Below are 18,535 nucleotides of genomic sequence, written 5' to 3'. Positions count from 1 at the left end.
GCGGACAGTCTGAAAACAGATAAAATGGGATGATAACCCCGCCCACTCCCCATACGCCAAAGACGTTAAAATACCTACGGGATGGTATGAGAAGCATTTTTAGGAGGCGGAGTAAAAATTGGACGACTCGGTATGTGGAAATATTTTTACATTCCCAAATACGAGTACACAGTCACACAGCGAAATTGGTCGAAAATTGGATTACAACCACGCTTACTTTTCATATAATACAGTTTTAAATTCTATTTGATTCTTTCACTTTCTGGTGTAAAAGTCAAGAATTAATATAACGGGATAATAATGTGCACTTATAATTCTTTTAAAGTATGCCGCCTTATGACCAAAAATTTCAAATTCCAAACAAAACTGACTTTATACCGCATATGTCGGTCAATATTTAAGTTATTTCAATGGAAATTACTGAAAGTGTTTTACTCATAACAGTGCATCTTTGTGCCTAAACAAAATTGGGCGAAAACTTGACCTACACCCATATAACTAATATATTTTTAGTACGTGGCATGATAATAGTTAATAGTTAAAATCGGGTCGATACTACCCCTACTGCTATTTACTACGAGTACATCTGTATAATGATTTTCGTTTTTCTAACAAACCTTATGCCGACTATCATATACTGAGCATGAGTTATATAGAGTATTTCACCCCTATCCTGTGCACTTGGCAAATTAATAAAATATTGAAAATTAATTCGAATATTTATCAAGCATGAACTATTTTGGTATTCTGAGATATCTATATATATAAAAGAAAGTTGTTGTTAGTTACATCATTTATAACTCAAGAACGGCTTAACCGATTTGGCTGAAAATTGGTGGAGAGGTAGCTTAGAACCAGGCTAAGGACATAGGATACCTTTTAGCTCTTTATGTCAAAGTTTAATACAACTCATAAATACAAAAATTATATTTCAAATAAGCATTTGTTCAAAATTCATGTTTGTAGGCATATTTGAATATTTCATTTCTTCAAAAAAACAAAGCAAAAACAATAAAAAAAACCTCACATCTATATATATAAAAGAAAGTTGTTGTTATTTACATCATTTATAACTCAAGAACGGCTTAACCGATTTGGCTGAAAATTGGTGGAGAGGTAGCTTAGCTTCTAAAAAATAATGCAATTGCTAAGTATTTGGAACAGAAGAAATGAACTGCAACCAAATACGCAGTGAAGTAGATTATAACTGGCTCAGTAATCAGTCGTTGATTCCCAAAAGACTTATGTTATAACTTTTCCAGCCGACTTTTTTGTTTTTCCACGCCTGAGAACCGGTTCATCATGTGCAGTCCACTAGAATGACTGTCGACTGGACTCCAGTGGGAAATGATGGAGCTATGTTTCTATTACCCACTTTATTCCGATTAGAGGGCACTTAAACACTTCTCAGAATCAGTTATTCGTTGTTTTTATTGGATTATGAACTTGCGAGCCGCCTACTTTGTTTATTTCGCCTGTTTCCAGCTTAGCAAATGTCTTTTCAGCGGTGGATTTCCCTGAGCCCTAATTCAACAGTATTTTCCCCAAAAAAACAATGCTTTATTGACACACGAAATGTTTTATGATCCATTTTTTGTAAATTAACACAAGTTGCTTCACAAAAATGCTATATCTCATTAACTAATAGTTATAATCCAACTAATAGAAATCATATACATATACATACATATGTAGATGGTAGGAGTAGTATTATCTATGTATCAGCCACAGTGAAGCGTGGACGGGTCCTCTAGTTTTTTATAAAAGTAATAGCTTCAGTTCGCAAAGCTTTTCCCCACACGTGTGGGGATAGAAACAGCTGATTTCTATTCAAATTATATTGATAGTAATATGCGTGCAGTCAATTACTCCAAAGGTGATGAAATAATTGAGGAATGCACCGCGACCTTAGGTCTATTGTGCTATTAAGGTAGTAACTTTTCTGATTATCGTGTGGGGCTAGTTCGTCAATTAGGCGACGGCAAATTTCACGAGTTAATCGAAAATTTTGCGCAAAGGTATCCTCGATCAAAGAAAATGGATTGCTATCGTCGCACAAACATTTTAAATGCCGCGCGATTGCTGTTCTCATAATTTTCATCTTCGTTTAACAATAATAACAAAAGTAAACTATCTTCCATTTTCACAACAAGATGCGCAATCAGATATTTAAGTCATAACGAGCACTGTCAAGAGCATTCGACAACTTAGAAATAAAATAAAATAAAAAGTCAAGTATTGCACAGAATTGGGGTGCATGTATGTATATATAAAAGTGCTGGAATTTCGATCCTCTGGTTGACAGTTTACCCCTTAAGATATTTCCCTGGCTTTGATTCCTGCAAGTTGCAAGAGTATAAAATGTTCGGTTGCAGCCTTTCCCTACTTGTTTCCATTACTTTTGGGAGACTAGATATTATTGATATTTGGCGATAGCCCTCGGTAGGTTTATTGGATCTTGGGATGGAGATAATGAGACTTATTTTCCAATGTTGAGGATTTGTGCTCTTTTTAAATATTACATTATATAGTTGGCATAGTTTTTCTTCACTAATGGATATTGTCTAGGCTTGGTGTTTTGCCTTTCAAAGTGGGTTGGCAGGCATTCAGTTGAAGTGTTGAAAACGGTAGTTCAATTTACTTTGCTTCTTTGTTATATTATAATTTGTACAGACTGGATTAATGAAACGACTTTTGTTGTTTACGAATTCATTTGCTAAAATTCCTATTTTTGAGTATTTCGACCAAGTTTTGGTTAATATTTTAATAATTTCTTCAGGTGATGAAACGGCGATATTATGGGAATTTTTGATTACCTGAACATTTTTTAGAGAAAAATGATCATAAAGTATATTTAACTCGCTACAGAGAGTTTCAGATGTAGTTTGATAATTAATGCCTTTGGCAAATTTGAATGCGTTGCGTTTGGAAATTTTATCTTCTCTTTTAAATATTGCATTAGTTTTTTGTACTACAAGATGTGTTCTTTTATGGGCTGTCGCTTGGCAATTTGCCAAAAATTAGCTTTTTAAAGTCTAAGCTGTGTTAGTTGTTCGTTCCACCAATAAGTAGAGCGTCGGTGATAATTGGATTTGGTGAGCGGTATAGGCGATCATTTTATTTTTCTTGGTATTGTTGCTGTTGCAGATTGGTTGCTATTTTCTGGGTTATAGGTTAAAGAGTTTAATCGCCTCTCCAATGATTATTGGTAGGACGGCCAATCAGCTTATTTAATGTTATACCTGAATTGCTAGTTTATATTCTGTCTCCAATTGTGTCTAAATGGTGATATATAAATGCAGAGCTGATCGCTAACTTGTAGTTCACCGAAAGCTTTCCAAGTGATCAGATTGTTAAGAGGAATTCAAATGCTTAAAACAGTGTGTTTGTGTGGAACGAGTTAAAAATGTGTCGGGGATTTATCATTAAGTACAATAAGATTGTTATTTTTTACAAAATCGGTAATGATTTTGTTAAAGTGTAATGAGCACCATAATGATGGAGATTTTAATTACTAAAAATATTTAATAAGTCAATTTCGTTTGTATTTTCTGTTGGCGATATATGTATAAGAGTTATTATATTTTGTGAAGACTCATATGTTCCTGTGAATTATGAATTAATGGAGGCCTTTTAGCAGTTGAGGCCCATTTAGCCCTTTTAGCAGTTGAGTTAGATTCTATATCTTAATGAGTTTTTTAAAGAGCTATTTTGTAAAACTGGTTTTCATTTACTAGCAAACGTCATTGTAATTGATGTAGTAATCATTAAGGTTCCGCTGTAGAATCTTAAGTACCGTACCATATATGTTGTAGCTGAGAGAGGAATCGCGGCTAAGGCAGTATAATTAATAGTGTTGATTTGGTTGGGAGAAAGATCAGCGAGTAGGAATTTGTCGCTGTCGAGACCGGTGTTGGTTTTTGTTTTCTGTTCGTTGGGTATTCCGTTTTTATTATTTGTTGCTTCCTCAAGATTTTCAGTTGGTGATGGGTATCCTTTATGTTTGTTGACAAGTTTATCGCATTTTAATTTAGGAATTTAATATGAATTATACCATCGGCAGTACCAACTTCTTCAGATCGTGCCCAGAAACTCGTGTATCGTTTTACCCGAGCTATCGCCAGGACGGATGAACAGACAGACGTCCCGGATACCTTTCCGTAATCCTAATAATTTAGATTCACTACGTGAGATGATTTTGAACAGGAAAACTTTGTCCGTGTGTTACACTTTAAACTTAAAAAATATTATATATAGAGCACTTAGCTTAATTGGAATACTGTCAATAATGAAAATAACGCGTTTCATCTATTGAAGTTTGAAATGATATACATACATACATATATAAGATATGAATTTATTCTGGAAAGTAACGGTGTTGACCGATTTAAAAAAGTAAATTTCAATGATTATCCGCGATATATGTATATGCTTTAAAGTTTATATTTTACTATGTATACATATATTAATGTAAAGAAATTTATGAGAATGTATGCGGTAGAAAGTTGAATTTATTTTATATTTATAATTATTATACCGTTATATATACATATATACATAATCAAGTATACATATACAGTATGTGTATTCTGAAAAACAGTTTATTTGTTTAATTATTTATGCATCTTTACAGGAGTAAACTTTTTGATTTTAATGCCAACTTGATTTCCATTTCATAACTTGTCAAGATACGACCGATTTATTAGTTTTATAGTCTGCTAAAACCCATGGAAAATAATATAAACATAACATAATTAAGTTTCCTCATTTTATGGTACGTTTCGATTTTAAAGCATTGGTGAAGATAATAAGCTTCATTGTATATAGTACATTTTGTGGTTGTTCCAATCCTCTCATTACTTTTATTATTTTTTTATACTACATACAAAACAAAACATTTATTTTGACTTTGAAATTCATTGTGTGGGCTTTGCAGAGCAAAACGCCAATTGACTGGGAGAAATGCCCTTATGTTCCACGACCCTCGCTTGTTTCGGACCCCATTACGGCTTTTGGGACTTATCGCTCCGATCGAGCACAGCGAAAAAGCTCCATACTTGACCCGATTAATCGTGCTGCCATTAAGCCAAATTATCGCATATTACATGAGCCTATTAAGCCTTACGTGCCGGCCAGAGATCAAAATAGAGAACGTATTTTAAATATGGTCCGTCAACACATTGACACCGTCGAAGCTGGAGGAAATACAGCAGCTCGGACATCCCGTGACAGTCTAGATACAGTGTTGCCACGATTACATCGTGCCGTATCGGAAAGCTTGCCTATAAAGCGAGAGATTTCCCGAAATGAGCGATCTGGTGCTACAGTTACGAAATATTACTATTAAAATGAAATAATATATTATATTAGTTTTGTGAATAATTTGGTATCTACTTAATTAACTTTTTGACATTTTAAAAGTACAATCAAAGAATATATACGAATTTATAAGTCCTTAGAGGCTTGCAAAAATATGCCGTTGTTTTTAATTAAATACCAATGCTTCCACTTTCGTAAAAAAAAAAATTCAACCAAATGTTAGTTTAAACGATTTTAATATAAAGACAAGGTACTAAAAATATAAAATAACTTTAGCAACTAAGACAGCAACACATATAAAGAAGTATGTATAGTTTTGGCTTATTTAGAAAATCAAACATGTTTCAATTTTCTTTTTTTAACCTCAGATATGAACTTAGTTAAAACAGTTAGTATCTATGATAAAAATGATTTAGATCAAATTTATTTCAGTAAAATATTGAATACATTTAAATAATAGTTTCCATATGCATTGATACTACATATATTTGTATACGTCTTTAACTAATATGTACGTAAGTGAAAATAGTTTTAAAAGAAATAGTAGATTTAATCTGTTTGAATTTGCCACCCACATTCGCAGACTCCACGTTTGGACTTATGCACTGAAAGGCCAGGTACTCATCGTCAGAGAGCTTCTAATGACTATTCATACTCTTACAAGTCGAACGTTGAAAAGAACTCATACGACTCTAATAATCCCTATGCAAGACCTGAACGCTCTACGTACTCATCCACTGTTGAGTCATCATCTCGTTTTGGTCCAGGAGGATCCTACAATTACAGCACCGAAAGGACCAGCACCACAGGAGCTGGACCAGGTGGCTACAGCTATTCATCAACAACTTCTGGTAATCTTCCTGGTGGCACCAGATACCGACATTTTTCATATCATGTCTAAATGGGATTCGGTTTTTGAAACATTAAGTATTGATAAATATTCAATTTACCCCAGCACTTTAATTTCTAATATACTACATATACAACCTAACTCAGTAATAAATTTGTTTAAAACACACTGACCTCAGATATATTTCAATGGAATTTTATAAAATACAATAAAAAAATTGCATGAGTGTGCCTATTTTTATACTATTAATGTATGTATAGTATATACTTCATTGGTACACTTTTACTTACTTAGCCGAATTACTTATAAAATCTCAAAATATCAGTTATATTTAAAAATGAAACTGAGTTTATTAACATCACCAAAAACTTAAAAATAACATTTTTAATGTAAACATAACCCTAACTCCAATATAAAATTTTATTAAATATACCGCATATATATGTACTTGTGATATCTTCTAAACAAAAATAAAATCAACCATATAATATTAACAAAAAATGTTCATTTTCTTTAATTTTAAGTTGGATATTAAAATGATAAGAACAATATAAAAGTTAGGAGGACGTTAATGCGATATTCATGAATCTGTGAGTTTACAAGTATAAATTGCGAATACCAACTACATAATGTGTAAAATAATGACCTATAATAGTTGGCCCTTTATTCAAATTATTGGCATAAAAGTAAACTGAATTAATTCATAAACTGCATATGATAACACAAATTTGACAAAACTACTCAACAAATCTGAAGAAAAAATTTGCGACAGATGTGCTAAGAGGACTAAGGACACCTCATGATTACGCATTTGAATTCAAATATTTTCCATCATGTACAGCTATTTTTGTCATTTTAATGATTTGATCCCTGCGTACATCCCTTGACTACTTAGAACATAAGTAATCTTACGATCCAAAATTAACAAGACAGAGCCTCTAACATCATAGCCACAAAATGGCTGTAAACTAGTAACTAAAAACTAGTGCAAGAAAGGGCTAAGTTCGGGGGCATTTTATACTCTTTCAACTTGCACGAATCAAAGCCAGGGAAATACCTTAAGATGTAAAACGTCAGCAGTTTTTTAAAGACATATACCATATATAACTCATACACTAACCGACAAATTCGGCATAAGATTTGTTAGAAAAACGAAAATCATTACACGCAGTATATGCACAGTATGTGGGGTAGTATCGACCCGATTTCACCTATTAACTATTCTTATGCCACATACTAAAAACATTTTCCTGGGTTTCATAGACATATAGAGCAAAGTCAGTTGGATGTTCGAAAATCCTGGAAATAGTTAAATGGGGACTAGGTCAAGTTTTCGCTCAACTGTATCTATGTAAGATACAAAAATATAATTTTATGAGTAAAACATGTTATGTAATTTTCAGTGAGATAACTCAAATATTGGCCGATCTATACACCGTAAGGTCATCTGAAAGTTCGAAATTCTTTATATCAGGTATATGGGGATTCAGGGAAGTATTGATTCGATTCAACCCATTTTTGTCACACAGAAATACCAATGTCAGGAAAGCATTTTCTCTGAATTTCAATTGTTGATCCCATACATTGACCTAATCGAACCGTCAAATATCAACTATAGATACTGGGGTCCACGTAATCGGTACCTAACGGCTTGAACAGTTTTGTTTGGATTAAGACAGTTTTTGATTATAAGGTGGCATACTTTAAACGAATTATTATTGCTAATTTTATCACGTTACGTTAATTACTTCTTGATTTGTGTACTGGAAAGAAAAGAATCAAATGGGATTTAAAATTGTGTCATGTGGGAAGTAGGCGTGGTTGTAGACCGGGTTCCTCCATTTTTACACATAGGAATGTGATTTCATCAAAAAGTGGGCGTGTTTAGCTATTATTTTATTGCGCTTTTAGTAGTTTTACTGTACAGTACTGTTATATGGGGAGTGAGCGAGGTTATTTTCCGATTTAATCGATTTTCACATTGTCGGTAGGGATTTTCATAGTATTTGTGCTTTAAAAATTTGATTTCTATGGCTTTAGTGGTTTAGGGAACATGTACGTTACACTAATTAGAAGGCGGGGTCAGGTGTAGAGCTCCCACTCCCGGGCTCCCGGGCTCCCGAAATCCCGGGATCCCGGACTTAAAACTCCTCCCGGGATTTAAAATTAATTTCCCGGGATATTCGGGATTTTTGTCCTTTTTTTTTAAACACAGTTAATTATTATTTTTTCATAAACAAAGTTGTATTTACAATAGATGAACATTGCCAAAAAACAATTAGTAAGAATTTAGTACTTTACAACACTGTTTGATCAAAGTTACAGCACTGGTTTGATCAGCTGTTAATTGGCAAGCTGTAGCATGTGCCAAGCATACGATCAACCGCACTGCATTTTACAAACTTACACTCGTGCTTATTGTAGAAATTGTCAAAAAGTACAATACTAATGATGTTGAGAATCGCGATATCGATTTAAAAATAATCGAAAATGAAAAGGAAAAAACGTTGAAGGAAAGGTTGCAAGAAACTGTCAAAGAATCTCGCGTTTTAAAAAGAGATGTCTCATTATCAGTAGAGGAAGCGATACCAAAGGAAATAAATTTACTTCTTGGGGGTGGCGGGCTTGGCAGCAATCTGGAGGTTGCTTGTAATTTTTTAAAGACAATACCACCAACTAGTGTCGAATGCGAGCGTTGTTTTTCAGTGTCTGGCCGCATTTGCACTAAAATCAGATCTAGTTTAAACGATGAAACAATGGATGCGATTGTATTTTTAAGATACCATTTAAAATTAGTTCCTACAGAAATCGATCTGTGATTTTTATTATTTGTTTTTTGACAAAATAATATATATATAATACCAATTATATATTTTTTTCAATTTGAATTATATATTTTTTTCAATTTATAAGAAATAATAATTATTATTAAATAATAATTTTTTTATTATAAAGAACCCAAGAACATGGGCATACTTAATTGAATCTATGTAACTGATTGGAAATAAAAAATTAATTTAATTTTTTTAAATTTATAAGCAATAATTAACAATTTTTATTTTCTCCCGTTTTCCCGGGAATCCCGGGAAATGAAATTTCGATATCCCGAAATCCCGGGAATTCGAAAACACTCCGGGAGTGGGAGCTCTAGTCAGGTGCCTTGCGATCATCTGTGCCAAATTGCAGTTTTATATCATAATTTAGTGTTTAGTTATGGCACTTTACATGTTTTCGGCTAATAGCGATGTGATGGGGTGGCAGTGGTCCGATTACTCCCATCTAAGAATTTGTAATTTTGTTTTGTACTATGGAACCCGCATACCAAGTTTTATCAAGATATTTGAATTTTTATTGAAGTTTCAGCTTGCACGGACGGGCAGGCAGACAGTCACCCGGATATACACTTTTCTCGTCCTCGTGATCATTCATATATTCATATATAACTCTATATTTATCTCGACAAGTTTTAGAAGATACATACAACCATTAGGTAAACAAAAGTATTGTACTCTGTAACAACTGGTTGCAGGGATATAAAACAATGCAAAATGTCCCATTCAGACAAGGTGTTAAAGAGTAGATTTCGTTATTACAGAAAACAGTTTCGGTGGTCAAATTAAGCCCAGTGAAAACTACTAAATATAATGTGTTGCATATACAAGTACAATAAAATAGAACATGATTTCCCCAGGGCGGAGGTACGCACATCGTTCAATTTTCACCTGATTTAAACTCTTTTTTTTATCCTGGTCATTTACTTATAAATGTATAATGTGTATGTCTCTATATCTATCATATATATATGCCGATTTGTTTTGTAGATAATAAAAAATAAGGAAGAACTAAAGACGCGGGTGTAACCGAACATTTTATATTCTCGCAATTTGGCAAATGGCAGGGAAATACTCACATGATATAATATTGAAATTCTCATATATTTCTTATAAATTTTCTCGTATGAATTATGTGTAGACTATGGAATAGTTTGAACCGATTTTACCAAGTTTTGGGATTACAAGTTACCAAATTTTAATAATAAATCTTACAGATTGATTTGCATAAGGTTAAGAGGATCCGTAGCTATAGAGAATACAATTTTTTGAAATACATATTTATTGCCTATGAAACAGATACTAATATGTATAATCGTAGTATTGACGCGATAGGGGCACGCTTTCATCACAAAATTAAATTAAATTGAGATTATGTAAAAAAGGTGTAAATAATAATATTGTTCAGTTTGTTAACGGTGAGCTTTAATCTTTCACACAATACGCTCGATAGAACCTTAAACGCGATGTTGAGGAGGCTTATCTCACGGTAGTTGGCGCAGATTGTGGGGTCTCCTTTTTTATGGATTGGGCATAGCGCACTAAAATTCCAATCGTTGGGCATACTTCCGTTCGACCATATTTTACAAAGAAGCATGCTCCTTTTCAGTTCTTCGACGTCGTGTTTGAATAGCTGGGCCGGCAATCCATCGGCCCCCGCCGCTTTGTTGTTCTTCAGGCGGGTAATTGCTATTCGAACTTCTTCTTGGTCGGGCAATGGAATCGTCTGCTCCATTGTCATCGATTGGGAAATCGGGTTCGCCTTCTCCTGGCGTTGTGCGTTCACTGCCATTCAGCAGGCTGGAGAAGTGTTCGCTCCATAATTTAAGTATGCTCTGGGCATCGGTGACTAGATCAGCTTTGAGGGTTCTACAAGAGTATGCTCCGGTCTTGAAACCTACTGTAAGCCGCCGCATTTTTTCGTAGAATTTTCGAGCATTACCACTGTCGGCCAGCTTATCAAGCTCTTCGTACTCACGCATTTCGGCCTCTTTCGTTTTCTGTCTACAAATGCGTCTCGCTTCCCTCTTCAACTCTCAGTATCTATCCCATCCCGATCGTAACGTTGCGAGGTGGGCAGCCTGTTTTCTCTCCGCTGCGACACGGCACACCCGTCGTACCAGCTGTTCTTTTGCACTTTCCGAAAACCTATGGTTTTGGTTGTAGCTGTACGTAAGGAGTTTGAAATGCCGTCCCACAGTTCCCTTATACCGAGTTGTTGATGAGTGCTCTCCGAGCAGAAAGCCGAGCAGAAAATCTTTCGGTTGTCTGTTGTAATTGCAACTTCTCGACGTCGAACCTTCCTTGTGTTTGTTATCGTGCGTTTTTTGCAGCACAGAGGCGGGTGCGAATCTTGGCTGCAACAAGATAGTGGTACGCGTCGATGTTAGGACCTCGGAACGCACGTACATCTAAAACACTGGAGACGTGTCTTCCGTCTATCACAATATGATCGATTTGTTCAATCCGGAAACAGCCAGGTAGCTTGATGAATCTTCTTATGCTGGAATCTAGTACTACAGATAACCATATTTCGGTAAATACGTAGTTTTTAGTAAGCACTTTGAAACGGCGTTGTACTGTCAGCCACTTGCCTGTCCACGCTATCTGGCAAAGCGGTTGTACAGAAAATTTTTTAACCTCCAATTGTTCTCCAATCAACAATTAAAGTATGCACAAATTGATTTTAGTCGAGGTTTTTTTGGTAAAAATTAAAAAAATAGTACGACCTTTTAATTTTAATTTCGCGAGAATACCCATTCGTCAAGTTTTTTTCTGGGTTGGAAATTATTCAACAAAGAATTTCCATTGAATTTCGTGTGTGGAATAAAATTTTTGGTACCTGAGGATGGACGATAAAAAGTCAGAGATCTTACTGGCATCGTTGGAATATCGGAAGGATCAGTGAATTCAACGTGAAGCACGGTTGGTTCCAATTTCACGAAATTTTTTCGGAAAAGAGAGTCGCGTGAAACAATGTTTTCCGACAATGGCAGTGAGTCCTGAATCTGTGCTTACGGCCGAATATGGTAGCAAAGGTGAGCAGAAACTGCAAAAATCAAAGCAGGTCAATAATCATGGTTATATTGTCAGTTTCGCACTCCGAATACTTTTGGACTGGAAGTTATTCGTAAAAGGAGAACGGAATTATGGGTCGACAACTTTTTGGTTTTTGCACCATGTTACTGTGCCGTCGCATACTGCATTGATTTTTCGTGAGTTTTCAACCAATATCGTATTCTCTTGATTTAGCTCCGTATTACTTTTGGCTATTTAGCAAACTCAAATAACGGTTTGGTGGAAACCGTTGGGTTGGAAAAAACGTTTGCACAAGTGAATTGGGAACAAGGGGACTACTTTGAGGAATATTGATATGAATTTTAAAATAATATTAATACATCGCAGAACAAGAGAGTTTTAAAGGTGATATGTAGTCTCTTATAATAGCAACCCGAGATCTCAAACGTAAGCGTTGACTATGAGTTCGCTGTATGGTCATGTTGTAAAAGAAAGTGAAACATATTTGTAGTATGTTGTGGTTCGATCCACAGCTTTCACTATTTACAACTTTGCCAAATAAATTATTCCCATAGAATTCGTAGTTTTGTCGACAATCGAGATACACCGTCACCCGTAAATTATTTTTCGTTTCCTTTCTTTTGTTTTATGTTCCTTTTTTTAAATTTTTTTTGTTTTTCATCATTATAAGACTTGTACATATGTGCACTCCTATATTGGCTGGGCAATTACTCACAAAAGTGCATGCAATTCGTAAGTAACAGCACATCCGATATAAGGAAAACCTTATTTCTGTTGATACTTACATTCAATGAATGTATCAAAAATGGGCTCACAAAAGTGCATGGAATTCGTAAGTAACTGCACAGCCGATGTAAGGAAAACGTTATTTCTTTTGATACTTACATTCAATGAATGTATCAAAAATGTGCTCACAAAAGTGCATGGACTTCGTAAGTAACTGCACATTCAATATAAGGAAAACGTTATTTCTCTTGATACTTACATTCAATCCTTAGTTTCCGGATACTATCCAATTTCATAGAAAAATCGCAGATTATCTTAATAGATAAACCGGGGAAAGGCTTAACACAGTGGTCTTCATACAGACCAATAAGTCTTCCACCCCGTCTTTTTAAAATATTTGAAAAAGTATTACTATCAAAGATGTCTCCTTTCCTCCACAAAAATAATACAATAAAAACGCACCAATTCGGATTTCGTGCAAACACAGCGCGATGGAGCAAGTAAATAGAATTACTAACGAAGTAAGAAAAGTATTTGAGCACAGGCAGTACAGTTTGGTACGAAGGCCTTTATATAAAATATTCTACCTTTAGAATTGTATAAAACATTGGAGTCTTATTTAAATAGATAATTTATGGTGAAAGTAAGAGATTGCATATCTGATGAACGACAGATAAGGCCTGGTGTACCACAAGATATGACCTAGCCAGCATACCCGCTGTATTTTAATTAGCTGAACTATGTCAATGTCGTCGTATATCTCATACAGTTCGTCGTTCCATCGAATTCAACGTGATCAACGCGCAAAGCACCATACATCTTTCGCAGAACTTTTCTCTCGAAAACTCGTAATGTCAGATGTTCGCAGCGGCATACTCTTGTAGAATATGATGCCTTCTCTGTTAAGTTCTGCAGCTCTAATTATTTTCTCCAAAAGTAGGTTGTAGAAGTCACACGAAAGGGAGTGGCCTTGTCTGAAATCTCGATTGGTCTCGAGTGGCTCGGAGAGGTCCTTCTCGATCGTGACGGAGCGTTTGGTGTTGCTCAACGTCAGTTTACACAGTCGTAATAGTTTTGAGGGAACACCAAATCCATATATCGCCACAAAAAGGCAGCTCCTTTTCGTGCTGTCGAAAGCAGCTCTGAAATCGACGAAGAGGTGATGTGTATCGATTCTCTTCTTACAGGTCTTTTCCAAGACTTGGCGCATGGTAAATATCTGGTCGGTTGTGGATTTTCCTGGTCTAAAGCCACACTGATAAGGTCCAATCAGTTTGTTAACGGTATCCCACGGCATTTGGCGCAGATTTTGGGCCCCTTTTTGTGGGTTTAGCAGAGCACACTCAAATTCCGATCGTTGGGTATGCTTCCGTCCGAACATATTCTACAAAGAGAATGTTGCATGCTCCTTATCAGTTCTTCGTTGCCGCGTCGGCCACTAACACATCGGCCCCTGCCGCTTTTTTGTTCTTCAGACGCGTAATTGCTATTCGAACTTTTTCATGGACGGGCAATGAAACGTCTGCTCTATTGTCATCGATTGGGGAAACAGGTTCGCCTTCACTTTGCGCTATGCTTTCACTGCCATTCAGCAGGCTGGAGAAGTGTTCCTTTTATAATTTAGTGAGGTCTTGTCATCTACTACTAGATTGCCTTTGGGAGTTTTGCAAGGGCATGCTCCGGTCTTGAAACGTTCTGTTAGTCGCCGCATCTTTTCGTAGAATTTTCGGGCAATACCTCTGTCGGCCAGCTTGTCAAGTTCTTTCTACTAACGCCTTTCGGCCTCTCTCTTTTTTGTCTGCAAATGCGTCTCGTTTCCCTCTTCAGCTCTTGGTATCTCTCCCATCCCGCAAGTGTTGTGTTCGATTGTGACGTTTCGAGGTAGGCGGTCTGCTTTCTCTCCGCAGCAACACGGCACTTCTCATTGTAAAGCTATTTTTTTGCATTTACCAAAAACCAATGGTTTCGTTTGCAGCTGTTCGTAAGAAGCTTGAAATGTCGTCCCACAGTTTCCTTATACCGAGTTGTAGTCTCAGAGAGTGTTAATACAAGTCGGGTGATAATCGGTTCACTGTCTGTTGTGATTGCAGCTTCTAGTCAAGTCTAGTCAAGTGCGAATCCTGGAGGCAACAAGAAAATGGTTCGAATCGATGCTAGTAAAAAACAATAGAGACGTATCTTCTATCTATCATAACATGATCGATCTGTTTGATGGCTTTTCGATCCGGAGGCAGCCAGGTAGCTCGTGGAGACTGAATTTACCTATATGGTATGACACAACGTGATTGGTAGCAGTGGAAATATACGACTGCAACGCCATCTATTACATTTATTACGATCTGTACATTAAACTTTTTAAAAAGTTTTGAACTGCAGATGCCGCTTTATACTTGATGTTCTGTATCAGTTTAAAGTTTTTTGTCTTAATCTATAGATTATTCATAACACTGTATAACCATTTGCAATAGCAATATCTTCAGGGAGCCAAGAAACCAATGTACTATGTTTCATCAAGATATCTTAATTTGAACTTATTTAATAACTTACATAGACGGTTGGATAGACAGTTACTTGTAAGTGGATCCGACTTGTCATCCGTTTCCTTCATATATGTATAATACTATATTTTTCTTAATTAGTTAGGTGTTACCACTAATCATTAGGTGAATAAAAATACAATACTCTATTGCAATATGTTGTATGTTATTTCAACTAATCTATTTAGCTAAATATATAACAATTTAAATGCACATACATAATTCAATAAAAATTCTCAAATAAATTTAATTTATATTTTATATTTCAGTATCCGTTTGAACATAAGGTTTCACGTGTAAGTACTCTTATCCAATTACAAACAGGTTATAGGAAAGATTAAAATAGTATGTTTTTATTGTAAATCAAAGAATTTGTAAAATTTAATTAGATTTCGATATTACAAAATAATTAAATTTTATGATATTTGTTATTTTTTTAAATTCTTATTAGATCATGAAACGTTGTTTATTTTAGTCTGCGCCTGCTATTTCTAGTCTTTCCTAGTTGCCGGGCTTCATGATTTTGTAACCTTTTTGCATGTTTCGATGCCGTCCGCGAATGACTTCCCGAGCCATTTTTAACGGGTGATTTTTTTGAGGTTAGGATTTTCATGCATTAGTATTTGACAGATCACGTGGGATTTCAGACATGGTGTCAAAGAGAAAGATGCTCAGTATGCTTTGACATTTCATCATGAATAGACTTACTAACGAGCAACGCTTGCAAATCATTGAATTTTATTACCAAAATCAGTGTTCGGTTCGAAATGTGTTTTATCGACAAATTTTGTTCAGCGATGAGGCTCATTTCTGGTTGAATGGCTACGTAAATAAGCAAAATTGCCGCATTTGGGGTGAAGAGCAACCAGAAGCCGTTCAAGAACTGCCCATGCATCCCGAAAAATGCACTGTTTGGTGTGGTTTGTACGCTGGTGGAATCATTGGACCGTATTTTTTCAAAGATGCTGTTGGACGCAACGTTACGGTGAATGGCGATCGCTATCGTTCGATGCTAACAAACTTTTTGTTGCCAAAAATGGAAGAACTGAACTTGGTTGACATGTGGTTTCAACAAGATGGCGCTACATGCCACACAGCTCGCGATTCTATGGCCATTTTGAGGGAAAACTTCGGACAACAATTCATCTCAAGAAATGGACCCGTAAGTTGGCCACCAAGATCATGCGATTTAACGCCTTTAGACTATTTTTTGTGGGGCTACGTCAAGTCTAAAGTCTACAGAAATAAGCCAGCAACTATTCCAGCTTTGGAAGACAACATTTCCGAAGAAATTCGGGCTATTCCGGCCGAAATGCTCGAAAAAGTTGCCCAAAATTGGACTTTCCGAATGGACCACCTAAGACGCAGCCGCGGTCAACATTTAAATGAAATTATCTTCAAAAAGTAAATGTCATGAACCAATCTAACGTTTCAAATAAAGAACCGATGAGATTTTGCAAATTTTATGCGTTTTTTTTTTTAAAAAAAGTTATCAAGCTCTTAAAAAATCACCCTTTACATGAAGATCAGGATGTAGATCCGAATTGCGTATGTATAACGAAGTATTTTCAATTTTTCGCAGAACTTTATTTTGGAATCCTTACACCGCTTCGATGTATAACGGTGCAGCGCATCCTCATAGTTGAATTTCATATGTCCAAATAGGTTTCAACGTTTGATTGTAGACTATGATTTTATTTGAAGTTGTTAAGGGTGATTACTTGCCGATTAACCAGTGCTTTCACTGCCATATTTGAAGTTGTTAAGGGTGATTACTTGCCGATTAACCAGTTTATTTTGTTGTATTTTAGTTTTAGTTCTGAAACTTTGTTTCGTATATGCTCTTTCCAATTCAACTTTACATCCGGCGTCATACCAAGATATTACGCCGAAGTGGAGTACGGGATTACTTCATTCCCAATATGTAAGGGGATATTCGTACCACTTTTGTTAGCGGAATTTACATGAGTAGACAAGTCGTTTCAAGTAATTTGCTGTTTCTGTGTCCAATCTACAATTTGATTTAGTGAAGATTGCTTTCTGAGCGTCGACTCAACTTAATTTTTACGGGTCGTGCCATTGTGCCATACTTTATCAAACGCCTGGGATACGTCATTAAAAACAGATGTGCAGTTCTACTTTTTCCATCGCATCTTCGTTTATGCTCGTTATTCTTTGAGATCTAAAGCCGAATTGATGAATTGGTATAAGTCCCTTTTCTTCAATTATGTTCTGAAGTCTTCTTATGATTACAGCTTCAAGTAGTTTGGGCAAAATAGGCAACGGGGATATTGGACGATATAACGAGGCCTAATGAGCTGTTGCTCTGTTTTTGTACCATATTGATTTCAGATAGCTTCCCTGATGATGGGACGTATCTGAGATTTAGTAAGTAAGCTTTGCTTTTGTTTTTCGCGTTAGATTTTTTAGTACATCAGCAGTCAACAAGTCGAAGCCGGGAGCCTTTCTTGGTTTAAAATTAGTTTTAATCATATTTTCCACTTCTTTATTTGTTCCTGTTGCACTTTTTCTTCGCAGCTTTTGGCCCAGGAACCGTTTGGCTTTCTGAGGAGTGTATTCGACAATATTGGTTTCCTAATATTTATACCTTGAACAGGGTATATTAAGTTTGTCACAAAGTTTGTATCACCCAGAAGGAAGCGACGGAGACCCTATAAAGTATATACTCGTATATAAATGATCAGTGTGTTGAGCTGAGTCGATTTAGCCATGTCCGTATGTCTGTCCGCCTGTCTGTATATTTACGAACTAGTCCCTCAGTTTTTAAGATATCGTTTTAAAATTTTGCAAACGTCATTTTCTCTTCAAGAAGCTGCTCATTTGTCGGAACTGCCGATATCGGACCACTATAACATATAGCTGCCATACAAACTGAACGATCGGAATCAAATTCTTGTATGGAAAACTTTTGCATTTGACAATGTATCTTCACAAAAGTTGGCACAGATTATTTTCAAGGCAACAATGTAATATCCGAAGAAATTGTTCAGATCGGCTTACTATAGCATCGGAAAAAATTTTATGGAAAACTTTTGCATTTGTCAAGATATATTCGCAAAATTCGGTATAGAATATTTTCTAAGGCAACAATTTAATCTCCGAAAAAAATTTTCAGATCGGATTACTATAGCATATAGTTTCCATATAAACTGAACACATAGTTACTAAAAGATATGCACCTGTGAAGGGTATATTAGCTTAGGTGTAGCCGA

General features: G+C 35.7%; 1 protein-coding gene across 7 annotated transcripts in view; it reads left to right on the top strand.

Annotated features, from left to right (window-relative positions):
* The window catches only part of LOC105226290 (protein anoxia up-regulated), a 56,932-nt gene that overhangs the window by 12,045 nt on the left and 26,352 nt on the right, over positions 1-18,535 (top strand). For 5 of the 7 annotated variants that reach the window (XM_049448408.1, XM_049448410.1, XM_049448409.1 and 2 more), the window contains exon 2: positions 15,572-15,598. In XM_049448408.1, the coding sequence (XP_049304365.1) occupies positions 15,572-15,598 (27 nt within the window). Of the gene's footprint in view, positions 1-4,936; positions 6,430-15,571; positions 15,599-18,535 lie in introns of those variants that run through there. The other 2 variants (XM_049448415.1, XM_049448413.1) reach the window with 2 other exon arrangements.

The sequence above is a fragment of the Bactrocera dorsalis genome, chromosome 2 (genome assembly GCF_023373825.1).
Source record: "Bactrocera dorsalis isolate Fly_Bdor chromosome 2, ASM2337382v1, whole genome shotgun sequence".
Classification (NCBI taxonomy): domain Eukaryota; kingdom Metazoa; phylum Arthropoda; class Insecta; order Diptera; family Tephritidae; genus Bactrocera; species Bactrocera dorsalis.
The sequence above is the reverse complement of the archived record's forward strand: the minus strand, read 5'-3'. Positions and strand labels throughout refer to the sequence as shown.